Below are 17,663 nucleotides of genomic sequence, written 5' to 3'. Positions count from 1 at the left end.
GAATGCCACCTCTGGACTGGTACAAGGCTGGGCTATGTAAACCCCAAAGTTTACACCTAGATTTATGACCAATATCAAATGATTGTACAAGTCAACTTCCATGCAATTTAAATAAATTAAGCCTCCATTTCCCCACCTATGATATGAAATGCTACAGAGTTAATGAATCACAAAATATTACTATTTTTAACATAAAACTTTAAAAGGCTCTTCTTACTCAAACCCTTCAGCACTAAAGAAATAATTATTTTTAAATAGTCTATAACACTTATTAAAAGTTTTAATATTTCTGAACAAGAATGATAAATATTCATTTCCCCTTTTTCCTTTCCTTCCCTTTTCACACAACATTATTCACAAGCAAAAAATAAATACAATACTATTAGTCAATTTTACTCATTAACCTGGCACTATCACTCATAGGCATGGATAGGAAATGACTGTTTAGTGTTTCAAAAAGCTAGACCTGTGAACAAAAATATTTCTTTACATTTGTTTTCCAAAAATCTATAATAAATTGGTAATTAATGAAGATAACTATATAATCATACTAAGCTTAGTACAGTAATTAATAGCTTCTTCCCAGATCCATCTTACGAGATCCGCTATAATAATTTACCATGAAATATATTTAATGGTCCAAAATCTACACTATCCTCATCTCAAAGGAATGAATATTTGAATGCTGAAAGTCACCAAGGCTCTTTTATAAATCAATGAAGACATTTTCAAATTCAAGAACTTGGCCTCTGCCCCCTTTGCAGTACCCACAACATACAATTAAGCAGAACAAGAGATGCTTGATTTCTGAATCCCACTTGTGCATTAGACTACCAGATGCTGTATCAGAACACTACCCAGACATATATGCTCTTCCTGTTGCTACTTCTCTTCAAATCACTTTAACATACTGTCACATCATTTTATACTGAAAAAAATTAAACTTAATGAATACTAAAATTTAGTTCACCAAATCTACTATCAAAATACTCTTAACAAAGAATTCTGATGAAAACAAACCCTCAGTAACAAGTTATCATGAGAACTAGTAAGGTAACTACATAACTAGTTTGGGTAACTACAGCTAACTAGTATCATAAGACTTGATTATTATTATGCTACAAAAACTATTTTCCATGGCATAAAAAAATTACAGCTTAAACTAACATTTTATATCCAAGTTTTGAACAGATCTAAAGATCTATTCATTCAAAAAAATTCTATGCCTAAATAATAACTATATGAAAAATATAATACCTTTAAATAAAGGAATAAAAATGCCTTTACATTACTTAAAGGTATTCTTATTATGAAACACTCTGGAGAAATATTAGTTTTTTAAAGAGGTTTTTGCCTTAAGGCATGTGCATTTGCCAGGGAGAGAGAGAGAGAGACAGACAGAGACAAGTGAGAAGGAAACTGAAAAAGCACCCCCCAGGAGGAATGGCCACGCCCCAATACCCTCTCCTCCATTCTCCTTCCAGGATCTTGGGCACGCACTCAATAACATGTGCCTGGCACGAGTTTCAAGTCACTGGGTCTGGGACTCGAACCATGGTCGGTCATGTTGGAGTCCAGTGACATAACTGCTGTGCCATCTGCCGGCCCCTCTGGATACTAACTTTACTGAGAGTATGTTAAACCAGTGGTTCTTAACTTCTGGCAGGCTGTAAATTTCTGAGGATACTGAAGCTGTGATTAAAGAAAAATGCACATTTACAAATAAAAAAAAGTTCATATAATTGTGAAGATTCTCAAAAATAATGAAGCCCAAATATGTAGCCATACCTTAAAAATTCTTAAAACAATCACCTTCACAAAAGATATTTAGAAATGTAGCTATTATTCATGGCTTAAATGTGCATGAAACAACTAAGTCTATAGAGCCCTGATTTTCTTAAAATAGAATAAAATATCTGTGTGTACAATTTAAAGGAAATTTAACATGTGCCACATATTTTTAACACATTTCATGTCTTTAAATCTATTAGTCATAAATACATTCAAATAAGTTTTGTATAGTTTTACTTTTAGCATTGAAATTTACAAAATAAAATCATCATTTGTATTATTTTTAGGCGATCCAAGCAAATTTTAAAAAGAATATTTAATTCACTCAAGGCCTACTCTATGTCAAGCAATATGCTTTGTTCATTATAATTTGAGAAAACCCCAAATCTTAGTATCTACTTAACTTTGCTCAAGTTATCTTTTATTTTTAGTAAAAAAAAAATTTAGATTTTTATTTTTCTATAACAAAAATGATATTACTCTAGCATATGTAAGTGCCAAACCATTTAAGGTTTTATACTTTTTAGATAAACAATAATTTGACATTATTTCAAGGAATACTGTTTTGGGGATAAAAATTTTAAAAGAAAGAAAGTGAACATTTATAACTGAAAATATCAATAGGTTACACCTATAGCACAGAAGTATTAAAATAAGTCATCACTAAGAAAGGTACATAAAGTCCACCACCTTTTTTATTATATAACCTCAGAGTGGAAATGTCAAGAACCTTTCCCAGGCCTTAGAAAAAAATAACATTTATGGACAGAAAATGATGGAAGATGTTGAAAGATAAAACAGTTTTCTGAAAGACAGACAGACGTTTTCTCTTTGCTCATCTCCAGAGTAACCAAATAACTAAAAAGAAAAAAATATGAAGAAATAATAAATGCAAAACCATTGATCATGCCCGTATTTTTGGAAAATATTTTAGCTTAGGTGATTGTCATCTGTATGAAGAAAACTTTAAAAATAAGTCATAAAGAACAGAGGAATAGGGACCAGCAGTTAGCGTAATGGCTATGTCACCGGACTCCCATGTAGTCGACCGCGGTTCGAGTCCCGGACCCAGTGGCTTAAACTCATGCCGGGCGTGTGTGTGTGTGTGCCCAAGATCCCGAGAGGAAAATGGAGGAGAAGGGATTGCAGCGTGGCCATCCCCTCTGGGGGGTGATTTCTCGCTTTCTATCTCTCTGTCTGTCTCTGTCTGTCTGGCGAGCGCACGCACCCTATAGCAAAAACCTCTCCAAAATAAAAAAAAATAGTAAGAACTCAGGAATATATTTAATATGATGTACTGACCCATTTCCAATGGTTCCAGAGAGTACTTTCAATATTAATAGGAAATATAACAGAATGATAACTTTCATGTTAGAGCTAGATAGAAGAGTAGTTTCTCAGCTAATTTAATTTAATTTATTATAATTTCACCCTAAATTGAACTTGTGATACCCATTTGAAACTAATGAAACACCTACCTACAAATATGTACCTACTAAAATGCTTAAACAAATGCCACAGTATTAAGTTTTCAACTACCTTTTTTTTTAAAAAAAAAAAAAAAAAAAAAAAAAGGGAGGAAATTTTTTTTTTTAAAGCGAAGGAGGCCAATGGTATATATTTTCCATGACTCCTTTTTTTTTAAAAAAAAAAAAAAAAAAAAAGAGAGAGAGAGATTTTTGCTATAGGGTGCATGCACTCACCAGAGAGACAGAGAAAAAGACAAAAGAAAGAAATCACCCCACTAGGAGGGATGGCCAAGCTGCAATTCCTTCTCTTCCATTCTCCTCTCAAAATTTTGGGCATACACACACATCCGGCATGAGTTTTAAGCCTCTGGGTCTAGAACTCAAACCGTGGTCAACTATGTGGGAGTCCAGTGATGTCACCACCATGCCACCTGCTGGTCCCTCTAACTACATGCTTTAAGATCTAAAATTAGTTTTAACATTTTATATCTTGTATTTTTAAAAGGCTGTTTTTTTTTAAGCAAATCTAAACTAGTCTGAACAAAATAATTATTTCTGATACAAGGAAGGATCTGTTATTAGGCTAAATTAAATTGACACTTGATTAGAAAAATCAAATTTTTTTGATTGGTTATGGATCCCATTTTTTGGGGTGCTTTTTAAACACTCACATAAAAGATAAATTATAACACTGCTCAGAGGTCTGGAAAATGTTTAAGGAATTTTAGATGTACAGCTGATAGGTAGATTATGTTCATGTAAACAATGTGAACATACTTCAATGGGAGAAAAATCGTAGTAATTATTATTTACAAGAAAAACTTTTTAGGCTACCAGGGATATTCAAATTGTGACACTGCTCTCTAAGAAGAAGGGAAAGTGTTTACAAATTTAACTGAACCTGAAAGAACCAAAGTACAGAAATGGTAAGGGACAACTGGGGGTGAGGGGTGGTAGGAGCAGGAGATGAGTAAAGGAGCAAGAGAGAAACAATGGTGAGGAAAGGAGACATTGACAAATCGTTGGTAACACAAGCTCTAAGTACACTTGATAGTTTACATGCTATAATAAAACAGATGCTCTGTCCCATAGTGTTTATCCTCTTTCACTCTTCTTTCCAAAAAGGTCTTCGATGGACATCAAAACCAGTAATTTACCTTACTTATTAGATTATCCCTGGAAGAAGTACCAGTTCCAGGTTGATATAGATCTTTGAGTTTCAGTGTATATTTCATTTTGTTTTCATTTTTAGAAGTGTCCAAGACTAGATGATGATTTTCCAGTAAAGGTTCTAAAAACATAATCTGTATGTGCAGCTTAAATGTTTTATAGATACAACCTGTCAGCATTATGAATTCAGTATGATTCTGCATACCTTACTTTACAAATCAAAGTACATGGCAGTAGAGATGGGTGATGTTAATTATCTAAGAAATGTTTAAAATTTCTATATTGGGCCAGCAGGTGGCATGGTGGTTAAAGTGCTGGAATTCCCACATAGCTGGCCATGGTTTGGGTCCCGGACCTGGCGGCTTGCTTTCTCACTCTCCCTCTTGCTCTGTCTCTCTGTCTTTCTCTGGCAAAACTCATGTGAAAAATACTATTAACAATAATAATAAATAAATAATTATTTTAAAAAAATTTCTATATTTAAATTAATGTGTTATAAAGTAGGTGCAAAATTTGCATTTTTTTTAAGATAGAAGAGAAGACTTCAAAGAATCATAGCTCTCTCAAGAAGTCATTTTGCACTCAACTTCAGGATTCCCAGAGTATAAGTTCATTTGCTCAAATTCTTCTGCCATTATGGGGATACTTACAAGAAAACGATTAAGAAGCAGTTTTCCCTATGCAATGATCCCTCATGTAGTATACTTTTTTCCTGCTTTTCATAATACTTTACCCAATTATAAATTACTACTATAGCATTTATAATCAAACATTTGAAAGGCAATACAAATGTATTTAGAATAAGTTATTATTTTAGAAATTTAGTACAAAAAGAGGACTTTCAGGCACATACACACAACAATATTCTGTTTCTGATGCCTTTAACAAGATTTTCTGTGACACAGGATTATCACTGACTACAAAAAATGGGGCAATATCAAGGTCCAGATAGATTTTTTTTCTAAATAACCATTTTTTTCTTTCCATTTATTTTTGTGTTTTTAAAAAGCCTCATATATAACTTCATTCATAGTTAAATTTTGCTTTAAAATTGTAATTACACATTTGGTCCATTGTACCAAAATCTAGAATGTAAAACTCATGTGTTCAAATGTGAATCACTAACATACATGACTTCAGTTCTTATAAATTAATAGCAAATGGTGCTTATAACTTGATACCTGGACCTCACTGGAAATAGTTACTCAACTTACCTGGTGCTAATCCAGCAGTAGCAGGGCTTCCCATGGAAGGGTGAGAGAAAACTTGAGAGAAGGCAGACATATTTGACTGGGACACGTTACTCAGCCTGGAGGTTGATCCTCCCTTAGGAATAAACTCGCTTGCAGTAGGATTTGGTGTCTATTTAAAAACCAAATATAGTGAGTTAACACACTTTAAGCCCCCACAAGACACGGAATCTACTAGGCATTATTCCACATGCTTTATATACCGAATAAAATATTTTCCTGAAAAGATTTATGAGTATTCTAATTTCCATATTTCAGTGTGGCATAATAATATTTCTTAGGGAAAACTTGATCATCAATTTTGAGGATTTTAATCATTTCATTTATAGAATTTTAATTTCAGTAACAATAAAATTTGCCTCTACTGTAAGCATGCATCATTACTGAACTATCATAACACTTTTTAGAGAACTGGGAGGTTCATACTACCTCAAAACTGAGCAACAAGTTTCAAATTTAGTATCTTTAAACCACTTCTACAAGTACAATGGTCAAAACTACCTTCCTTCTAAAATTAATCACTTCCCGCTTTGTAGGCATTTAAGATGTTTCCCCATTAATATGGCGCCATGATTAAAGTAACAAAGGACCTAAGAAAAACACTTAAAAACAAACATGGGAGGAACCAAGAGGTAAGAAAAACTAAACAGAAGTCCCACTGTCTATACAGTATCACATGTTAATTTGTTAGATTAAAAATGCTCTTACCATGAGATTATGCGTAAGAAGTTATTTTTCATGGTGGTACTATGTTACAACTTTTAATATATTTAAGTGGTATAAAACTTTTGGCTTTAAGAATTACTAGCGCATTTTAAGAATGGATATCAAATTTACAAAAAGTCTATATATTGTCCAAGCTAAATTTCCATAAGAGTCAGAAAATAAAAATATGGACTAATGACTATACACCCCAAAACAACCTCCCAATTTGTATGAATGACACTTTAAACTGTCAAAGTTCAAAACACTAGATTTGAAAAGTAACAAGTCAACAGGCTGACCTAGTTGTAAACTAATGATACCAGTTATAAGCCAGGTAAACAGAAAGTGATAAAATATAGGAGAAATGTTAAATCTGGGTTTAATCAAAATACACTAGAAATACAGAATTAACTTTTTTCGCTGTCACATCTCAGACATAAATTCTGAAAAAGTGTAATAGGCATAAGCCAAAACTTCTTTTATCACTTTAAAAGTATTTTTAAAACCTTTCCAATTCTGAAGTTTTCAAAAATAATGGTAAGTGCTTTAAATGGCCAGCCAATTCCTTAATTTTGGGAATAAAAAACAGATAGTGTAATTATTGATGTACTACTCCCTAGGGAACAAATAGCTACTAAGATGATGACAAGTATGTCAAAGCTACTGCATATCAATAAATCCTAAGTGTCTTTTAGAAAATGAGAGTCAAGATAAAACCATTAGGTATCTTGGTAAAAGAGTATAAAACTTCAGATTATTAACAGGCAGGAAAAATTAGACCAGGAATATCACATACATATATAAATATTTTTAGTGTATAACTGAGAAATAGCAATTACCCAGTTTCCATTTCACATACGTCCTAGAATTAGTGATTAACAGATTAGCTGATTTCAAAGTTGAGTTTCTCTATCTTAAGTCAATCTTGAATTACTTTGAAAGCTCATTTTAAGGGATACTGCAAAGGAATAAAAAGAGGTCTATTCTCCCTTCAACAAACAAATTTTATGGAATAGAATTATAACAAATTATTGGGTCATCGGAATAGTTATGATGTGTTTTTCTATGCAAAAATACATCATGGCTTTTCCAACAACCTGATAGACCTTCAAATTTATTATAATGCTATTAAAAATAATATAACTATTAAAATTAATAGGCTGAACTGTAGTTTTAGAGATTCAATAACCAAATACCCAACAATGAGTTTAAAAAAAAAAAGGTAAGAATGGCCTAAATCTTTCCTTCTTTTATGATTTAATACCCCTTGAGGCTGATCTGGGAGTTTTTATTTAGCGGTCAGCACTTGACATTAAAAATAAAAATACTTAAATGCATAAAAAATTCTATTACAATTACATAGGATTCAGGTAAATCGAGAACAAATCTAGGTATGAGAGTTATTCTATCAACAGCTAACGTAAATTAACTGTAGTGAGATCAGAATACTAACAAATATATTTAAATACTGAGAAATTGAGACCTAACAGAATGCTTTTTCATGATAAAAACTTTTCAAAAATATTTATAGGTTGAGTATCTCTAACCCAAACACCCAAAATAAAAAAATGCTCCAAATTCTAAAACTTTTTAAGCACTGACATAATACCCCAGGTGAAAATTATACACCTGACCTCATGTGATGGGTTACAGTCAAAACGCTTCAGGACAAAAATACTGTATAAAATCACCTCAGGTTACACATTTATTTATGGATCATAAATAAATTTTGTGTTTAGACTTGGATCCCATCTCCCAAGATATCTTATCACATGTAGGCAAATACTCAAAAGTCTGAAAAAAAATCAAAAATCAAAAACACTTCTGCTCCCATCATTTTGGATAATGGATACTCAAAATCTGTACAATAAAAAAAATACATTCTTGAAACTTCTTTACTATTACTGGCTTAAAATAAAAATAGTTTTATAAAAACTAAAAAAGTTAGAAAAACAACATAAGCATACATATTTCACTTGTTAGGTTAATACTTTTTTGAAAAATAGTACAAAGTGGAAGTAAAAACAATACATTAAAAACATAGGTTTAGAAAATAAGCTATTTTAGGTTTACGAGGTAAGAGATTTACTAGGAAAAAGACTAAAGGGCTTGAATTACACCAATTACATTCTTACCTTCAACTACACTAAGGAGTATGGAATGAATAAGCAGTGGAGAAGGGAAAAAAAAAAATCAAAGTTTTACTATCTCTGCTCTATGATTCAAGTAATCCCTTCCTAACTTACCTAGATATGTCTCTATAACATAAAATCTGATATTTACAAAATATTTTGATAAGGGCTAATATGCATTATTATAAATCCTAATTTGCATTTACAGCTTTAACAGTTCTAAATGAGCACTTAAAAAACAAAAACAAAACAATGCTTATTCAAATCAAATAACAGACATTCACTGTGTGAGACAAATACAGTTTTAGGCCCAGCATGGTAATATATGACTGGACACTGTTGCCTGAGCCACATGGCAGGCTCAGGTTTGATTCCCAGCCCACAGTGAAATGCTAAGTACAATGGCAAGTGCCAATCTTCCCAAATGACTACTTGAAGCAGCTGAGCCAAAAAGATCCCAATACACTGATATCCTGTCTTTAAAAACACAAAATTTAAAAATACTACACACATGTATCACAACAAATAACACACACACACACACGTTTTGGGTTTTCATACACATATATTTACCCTGCAATTTTGAGCCAAACACAACCAAGTGTTTCTTACATCAGTTCTCCACCATGACATCAACCCAACATCTGGATATGATCCACACCCTCTAGACACAAATAAACTAAATCAAGAGTCCAGAACTTTAGAACTTAATGGGTGTTACTATTCTTATTATCATAAATATCTTAAATGAGGTAATGATTTAACTCAGACATCCCACTAAATAAAACTGGCAATTTCCTATCTACAAGTGACCAATAAAGGTTTACCACAAATGAAATAATCTGATAAGGTTTTTAATGCTGGTTTGAAAGAATTTATTTTTCTATCATATTATTCCACAGAAACTTTTTAAAAAGAATTGTTTAGCTTTATTTATTTATTTTAATTTGACCAGAGACAGATACAGTGAGAGACAGAGAGAGAGAGGGAAAGTGAGAAAGCAAGCTGCCAGGTCTGGAACTTGAACTGCATGCAGTTGGCCATGTGGGAGTCCAGCACCCTTAACCACCATGCTACCTGCCAGCCCCAGAAACTTTTATTTTTAAAGTAAAATACAGTATTTAAAAACTATTATAAGGACCAGCAGTTGGCATAATGGCTATGTCACTGAGCTCCCATGTAGTAGACCGTGGTTCGAGTCCCGGACCCAGTGCCTTAAACTCATGCCAGGCACATATGCGTGCGTGCCCAAGATCCCGAGAGGAGAATGGAGGAGAAGGGACTGCAGCGTGGCTATCCCCCCTGGAGGGGGATTTCTCGCTTTCTGTCTGTCTCTCTCTGTCTTTCTGGTAAGCACACGTGCCCTATAGCAAAAATCTCTCAAAAAAAAAAAAAAAAAAACCTGTTATGAAGAGGGCTAGCAGATGGTATAGTGGTTAAAGGCACTAGATGCCCACATGGCCAACCACGGTTTGAGTACCAGGTCCAGTGGCTTGAAACTCACACTGGGCACCTGTGCATGTGGGCCCAAAATTCCAACAGGAGAATGGAAGAGAAAGGACTGCAGAGTGGCCATCCCCTCAAGGGTGATTACTCACTTTCCTTCTCACTGTCTGGCAAGTGTACACACGCTATGGTAAAAATCTTAAAAGAAAAACAAAAGATAACACACAAACATTTTAAAAGTAAAATTCAGACGAACTCTACCAAAAACAAAAAATGTATTTAAGACAAAGATTATAATGCAATACTGATATTAAGGAACTACTTTAATAATCTTCGAAAAGTTAAAAATGCAGTCATTAAATTTCTACCTAAAGATAAGAAAGATCATTTTATTTACACTGAAAATTCTATTTACATTGTTAAGTTCTATTAACACTGTAAACTCTATTTACACTAAATGAAAATAGAATACAAGATACTTAATGACAAATACATAAAATTCTCTGAGAAAAAGAAAGCTGTCTTATAGTGGTAGGATGAGTGACACATGATCTAGTGGCTTTCTTAATAGCTTTAGAAAAAACTGTCATACAATAAATCATACATATTTAAAATGTAAACTTTTATAAATCCTGATATCAATATTCAAAAATGAAATCATCATCCAAATCAATGTAATGAATATATATCCATTATGCTAAGTCTCACCAGGTCCCTTTTTCAATCTCTTTTCAATTTTCTCTGCTCCCTAAACCAGCTCCAGGCAACGACTGATCAGCTCTCTGTCACTATGTAGTTTGCATTTTCTAGAATTTTACATAAATGAATTATATATATATATTTATGTATTCACTGTTTTGCTGGCTGGCTTCTTTCGCTTAGCATCAAGTTCCAACCATGTCACTGCATCTATCAATTTTTCGTTTATTTTTAACAGTAATTAGTATTCAAGTCCATTATATAACAGAATGTGTTTATCCTTTCATCCATTAGACATTTAGACGGTTTCCAGTTTGGGGCTATTATTATACAAATAAAGCTGCTATGAACATTCATATAGTCTTAGGATATAAATACGCTTCATTATTCTTGGTTAAATACCTAGCAGAGAATGGTTGGATTTAAGTACTATTTTATTTTTTTTATTTTTAAAGAATTATTTTATTATTTTTTTTATTTGATTAGAGAGAGGGAAAGGGAAAGTTAGAAACAAGCAACCAGGTCTGGGACTCAAACTGTGGTATGCTAAGTGGGAGTCCAGCACCTCAGCTACAGTGCCTCAACCACCTGCTGGCCCCTATTTTATTTTAATACGTTCATTAACACTGTGTAAGAGATCAAGTTACTATGTCCTCAGAAACACAGATTAGATCTGTCTTTTTCATTTTAGAAAAATGTTAAATAGGTGTATGTTTATATGTATGTATGTATATATGTATCGCATTGGTTTAAATCTGCATTTCCCCAATTATTTATTTGCCATAATCATCAGTTTCCTCTGGCTGCTGTGCTAATTACCAAACCTGGTAGCTTAAAACAACATTAATTCATTCTCTTATAGTTCTAGAGGCCAGAAGTCCAAAATTAAAATGCTGGTGGTACTGCACAACTTCCAGAGGGTCTGTTACAGAATGCATTTCATGCTTCCCTCCTGGCTTCTGGCAGCTGCCACGCATTCTTTGGCATTCTTCAGCTTGTTACTACATCACTCCAATTTCTACCCTATCACACATCGCCCTATCCTATGTGTGTTATTGCTCTCCTTCAGTCTCAAAAGCACCAATAATACTGGATTCAGGGTCCACTGGATCATTCAGGATGATCTTACCTCAAGATCCTTAATTTAACCAAGTCTATATAAAGCCCATTGTTCCAAATAAGTTAAAATTCACAGATTCCTGGGATTATAGATTACTATTGGGTCATCAGGAAAGTCATGACGGATTTTTGCATAGAAAAATACACCATGACTTTTCTGATGACCTAATAACTCAATTTCTTTAGTAGATTTAGAGCTAATTGAGTTAACTATTATTCCTTGAGTGAATCCAGATAGCTTTTAATCTTTCAACAATTTGTCCATTTCAACTCTTGTCAAATTTATTTCCATCAACTAGTTTGCAATTTTCCCTAAGAACGCTAAAAAATCTATGAAATCTAATAATATCACTTATTTCATTCCTGACATTAGTAATTTCTTTCTTCGACCTTCTCCCCTAATCAATCTGGCTAGATAGTCATCAATGCTATGGATCTTCTCAAGGAACCAGCTTTTGCTTTTCATTACATTTTCCCTACCAGCAAGTATACAGTTTTTGTTTTCTAGTCTATTGATTTCCACTTTGATCTTACGTATTTTCTTATGCTCTCCGGGGGTGTAATTAGCTCTTCTTTTTCTAGTTATTAAGGTTGAAGCTAAAATCACTGATTAAGAGAACCTGTATACTTGCTAATATTAGCATTTGTTGCTATAAATGCCCCTATGATTACTGCCTTAATAGCGCCCCTTAACTTTTGATGGTTTCACTTCCATTCAGTTCAAAATATTTCCTAATTTCCCCTATTTCTTATTTACCCAAGTTATTCAGTTTCTAAATATTTGAAGATTTCCCAAAAATCTGTTATTAATTTCCAATTTAATTTCATGTTTCCAGAGAAAATACTTTGGGTGATTTGAATCTTTTTAAATTTATTGTGACTTGTTTCATGATCCAGAATTGTTCTGTTGGTCAATGTTCCATATGTACTTCTAAAGAATATGTACTTGGCATTAGGTGGAGTATTCCATAGATCTCAATTAGGATAAGCTTGTTATTAGAGTTGTTAAAGTCTCCTATTTCTTATTGATTTTTTCTCTTCTATTATTGAGAGCACTTTTGAAATCTCTATCACTATTTCTCCATGTAATTTTATCAGGCCTTATTTGCTACAAGTAATTTAAAGCTGTTATTAGATGCATAAAAATTTAAAAATGGTATATCTTTCCACTTGATGAACTTTCCCCTTTATTAAACGACTCTTTGAAGTGGAAAGATATATCATTTGTAAATGGTATCTTTATCTCTGCTCTGAAATCTACTTTGTTTCATATAAATATAGCTATCCCACTTTCTTTTAACTAGAAAAATTAATTAAACTGAAAAAATTTGGCATCTATAACACTTCTGGTCCCAAGCATTTTATATAAGGGATACTCAACCAGTATGACTTTTAACCTATTTCTGCCATTTTGTCTGACATAGGTTTCTTACCAGTTTCTTAAGTGAATTTTGATCATAGCTGAATCTAGCATGTCTTTTAAATCCAATCTGAACATCTCTGCCTTTTATTGTGATATATAGAGAACTTACATTTAATGTTATTGATAGGATGGGACTTCCAGAAGTTCATGGAAAAAGAGAATTAAAGTACAAGTTTATTTTGATGCCTGAGGTTTAAAATATATATCTTTGCATTAATACTGTCTTAGTCTGCTAGGGCTACCAAACAAAATACCAGACATGGAGAGGTCAAACAACAGAAATGTGTTTTTTCAGTTTTAGAGGCTGAGAGTCTGAGGTCAAAATGCCAACAAGGCTGGTTTCCCAAGGCCTCGCTCCTTGGTTTGCAGATTGCTGCCCTCTCAGTGGTCTTTCTCATGAGCTCACATCCCTAGTATCTCTCCCCTTTCTTATCAGGACAACAGGTCATACTAGATCAAGGCCCCACCCTTATGACTTCATTTAACCTTAAAAATCCTTTTAAAGCCTCTCCAAAAAGACTCCATCTCCAAATACAGTGTCATTAACAGTTAGAAGTTAAACATTTAAGTTTAGAGCATGAGGAGACACAATTCAGTCCACAATACCAATAATTAAGCCTTATTACTACTTCACATCTAGTATAAAAAACTGGTAATACCATACTTCCATTTCTTCCCTGATTTTTTGCACTTATCATATTTTTCTACATATGCTAAAATCCTATAAATTCACTGTTTTGTTTTCTTCTTCTTTTTTGGAGAGGTTTTTGCTATAGGGTGCATGTGCTCTCTAGAAAGACAAGAGGGAGACAGAAAGCAAGAAATCACCCCCCGGGGGGTCGGCCACACTGCAATCCCTTCTCCTCCATTCTCCTCTCGAGATCTTGGGAACGCACGCACACGTACCTGGCATGAGTTTAAGCCACCCGGTCCAAGACTTGAACCATGGTCGACTACATGGGAGTCCAGTGATACAGCCGTTATGCCAACTGATGGTCTCTAAATTCACTGTTATGATTTTGCATTGAACAGTCAATTCTCATGCAAAGAGACTTAAATTATAAGAGGAAAAGTTATGTTTACTCATGTAGTTACTGTTTCTTTCATTCTTCATTTATTTCAGTAGATTCATATTTCCACAGGACTATCATTTCCCTTCTGCCTGAAATATTTCCTTTAGTAATTACTGAAGTAAATATCTGTTGGTGATAAAATCTTTCTACTTCTGTGTATCTGAAAAAATTTCTACTTTCTTTTTAAATTTGTTTCGAAATAATTTAAAACTCCTAAGAGGTAGTACCTTCTACTATTATGTTACATAAACATAGTACATTTTAATATCATAAAATTAGCATTAGTGCAATAATTGTAACTTGATCTCAACATATCAATATATAAAATCTGGCCTATTCTTTTTGGTTAGATCAGACACCCAGTATTAGAGAGATGCTTTGCAAGTATAATTTCAAAGAACTTGTAAGCAAATCAATCTACTTCCTCATAAAGGAAGCTGGTTTTTGCTTTTCAAGTCTTACTTTTCGATTTTGTTTTGTTTTCTATATATTTTCTTTCCTACGTGGATGAATTATGATATAGTTCAACTAACTATCCTATTGATGATACAAATATCCTTAAAGCACAAAGTGACAATCTATTCTACATCCTAAATATTTCTCAAATCCAACTACTTCTACCCATTCAATGCCCTAATGAAGGCCACCAACATCTCTATACAGGTTGACCACAGTAGCATCCCACATGACTGACTTGACTGCCAGTCTTTCCCATCATCTTCCACAACTCAGTCAGGGAAAAAAAAAAAAGAGAGAGAGAGAGAGAGAAGCAATAAAGAGGGAAAAAGGAGGTACAGAAAGGGGAAAAAGGAAAGAAAAAGAAAGTTTTACTTAATGACTTTATTGCTGAAATCTAATTAAATTGACCAGGTAAAGTCTCCATGACTCGAGCCAGTAAAAAGACAGGACAAAATGGTGATTATCAGGCTGGCTAGCCACAGTGAATCAGCAGTAACAGAATGCCCCATGATGATGAAGCCATATGGGAAGGTTCGTGTCTTGAGTTCTTGTACATGTCAGGTGCATTAATGATTTCAGCTGGCTGAGGCTGAAGGTGAATGATAGTGTGAAGATGCTTCTGTCTCTCATGAGAAAAAAAACTTTACGTGTCTTGGCAAGAACAAAGAGCAGTGTTATTTGGGAAGGCAGAGAAGAGGGTACTAATAATGAAAAAGGTAGGCTGGGGAACTCTCTTGTCTTGCTAGAATGACCTAAAATGCATAAAAAGATAAGACTCCTGGACATAAAGAGCAGCCCTATTGAGAGCTATTTTTACTAGACTTCAGTGTTTATGAATTAAGTGTTACAAATGCCTCTTAAGTTCATAAACACCCCAGAATAAAGAGGAACAGAGAAAGATTTAAAAAAAAAAAGAGAGAGAGAGAGAAGATAAATGGCTAACTAGAACCTCTAAGTTTACATTTCCAGACAATGTTCTTTTTTTAATTTAATGCATTATTTCTTATTTCAAGCATAACCTAATAAAGTAAACTTTAAATTCACTATCAAAATATACTCAGCTTCTTAGTTTTTTCAGAAGCTGATAGTATTTAAAACCAGACAAGGGTCATTTCAGAACTTAAAAGTAACAGCTAGGGGCCAGCAGATAGCATGGTAGTTAAGACACTGGACTCCCACATGGTCAACCATATTTGAGTCCTGAACCTGGCGGCCAGTTTTCTTACTTTTTCTCTCACTGTAAGCACATGTGCCCTGTAGCAAATTGAAAGATAATAATGATGATAAATAAAATTAAATAGTTATATTTTTAAAAAGTAACATCTAGCTAGGGGCTAGTAGGTAGCATGGTGATTAAGGGTGCTGTGCTCCCACATGGCCATATGTGGTTCAAGTCCCAGATCTGGCAGCTTGCTTTCTCACTTTCACACACTCTCTCTGTCCCTGTCTGGTCCAATTAAAATAAATAAATAAAACTTTTTTTTTTTTTTAAGGAAAGTAACATCTAAATGCTATCACTATCGTGAAATTAGTCTAGTAGTGCAGTTTATAAATTATCTGAAGCAGATTATGCCCTCTAACTAAGCATCCCAACAGAGAAAACATGATTTTCAAAACCAGATAAAGGTGATGGAAGCACTGGGACAAAGCTGACTACTAATATTTCCAAAAGATTTCTATCACTGTTGTATTAAATAGAAATTCTATTTATAATTTGGCTATTTTAAGGAGCAAGTACCATGTATATGTTGAAACCAGAGAAATGAAAATCAGTTAATACAGGCTGCATATCCCTAATTTGAAAATCTGAAATGCTCTGAAATTGGGAACTTTTTAGCACAGACATGCCGCAGGTGGAAAATTCCACACCTCACCTCAAGTGACCTACTGCAGTCAAAATACTACACTATAAAAATGTTACATAAAATCCCCTTTAGGTTATGTATATGAGGTGTATCTAAAACATACACATAAAATGAACTTCCTCAGTACACTAAGGTCCCATCCCTAAGATATCACATTATGTATATGCAAGCATTCCAAAACTAATAAATAAAATCTCAAACAATTCTGGGCCCGAGCATTTCAGAGAAGGGATACTCAACCTAATAAGTTCTATGTTACAATAAAGTAAAACAAAAATTTTCACAAGCTCTGCATAAAATAATTCTCTGTATATAACAGAAGCAATAGGCACCTAAATTTACAACAAATTTTTTGGGTTAATCCTTTACAAAGTTTGTTAGAAAAGAGTAATACCATAAACATTTCTAGGTGTACCCTTCTAAAGAACACTTAAAAAATATGTAACAAAATGAAAAATAAGAATGTCCCATGACCTGGCAAATCCATTCCTAAGAATTAAAGTTCAGGGGGGACCAGCAGTTGACGTAATGGCTATGTTGCTGGACTCCCATGTAGTCAACCGCAGTTTGAGTCCCGGACCCAGTGGCTTATTTTAAGAATTCACAGAAAATGTGTAACATTTAAATCAAGACATAAGTATAATCAATGAATATTTAAAGAGGGAAATCTGTATCTAGAATATATAAGACATTAAAAAAACAGAACCTGGGACAGGTGGCATAATGATTAAAGTGCTAGAATCCCACATGGCCAACTGTGGTTCAAGTCCCAGACCTGGGGGCTTGCTTTCTCACTTTCTCTTTTTCTCTCTATGGTCACATTAAAATAATAATAATAAATAAAATTAAATAATTATTCTTAAAAATAGGTAAACTATTCATCTGATACTTAATAAAATCTGAAGTTATTTACAAGTCAAAGTACTCCAACATCAGTATACTTAACCCGTGAACAACACAGGTTTGAACTGCAAAGATCCATTTATGAGAGGATTTTTTTCAATAAATATATTAGAAAATACACTACTATAAATGGACTTTCTCTTCCTTAGGATTTTCTTA

At 33.5% G+C, this 17,663-nt stretch overlaps 1 protein-coding gene and 1 pseudogene across 1 annotated transcript in view; one reads left to right on the top strand and one right to left on the bottom strand.

Annotated features, from left to right (window-relative positions):
- Positions 1-17,663, bottom strand: part of PAN3 (poly(A) specific ribonuclease subunit PAN3) — a gene marked incomplete at its 5' end in the record, with an annotated part of 156,723 nt that overhangs the window by 90,544 nt on the left and 48,516 nt on the right. The window contains 1 exon segment of the mRNA XM_014583104.2: positions 5,645-5,792. Within this exon segment, the coding sequence (XP_014438590.1) occupies positions 5,645-5,792 (148 nt within the window).
- LOC102476035 (calmodulin-binding transcription activator 1 pseudogene) overlaps positions 6,250-17,663 on the top strand; it is a 22,323-nt pseudogene continuing 10,909 nt past the window's right edge.

The sequence above is a fragment of the Tupaia chinensis genome, unplaced genomic scaffold, assembly GCF_000334495.1.
Source record: "Tupaia chinensis unplaced genomic scaffold, TupChi_1.0 Scaffold144045_1, whole genome shotgun sequence".
Classification (NCBI taxonomy): domain Eukaryota; kingdom Metazoa; phylum Chordata; class Mammalia; order Scandentia; family Tupaiidae; genus Tupaia; species Tupaia belangeri.
The sequence above is the reverse complement of the archived record's forward strand: the minus strand, read 5'-3'. Positions and strand labels throughout refer to the sequence as shown.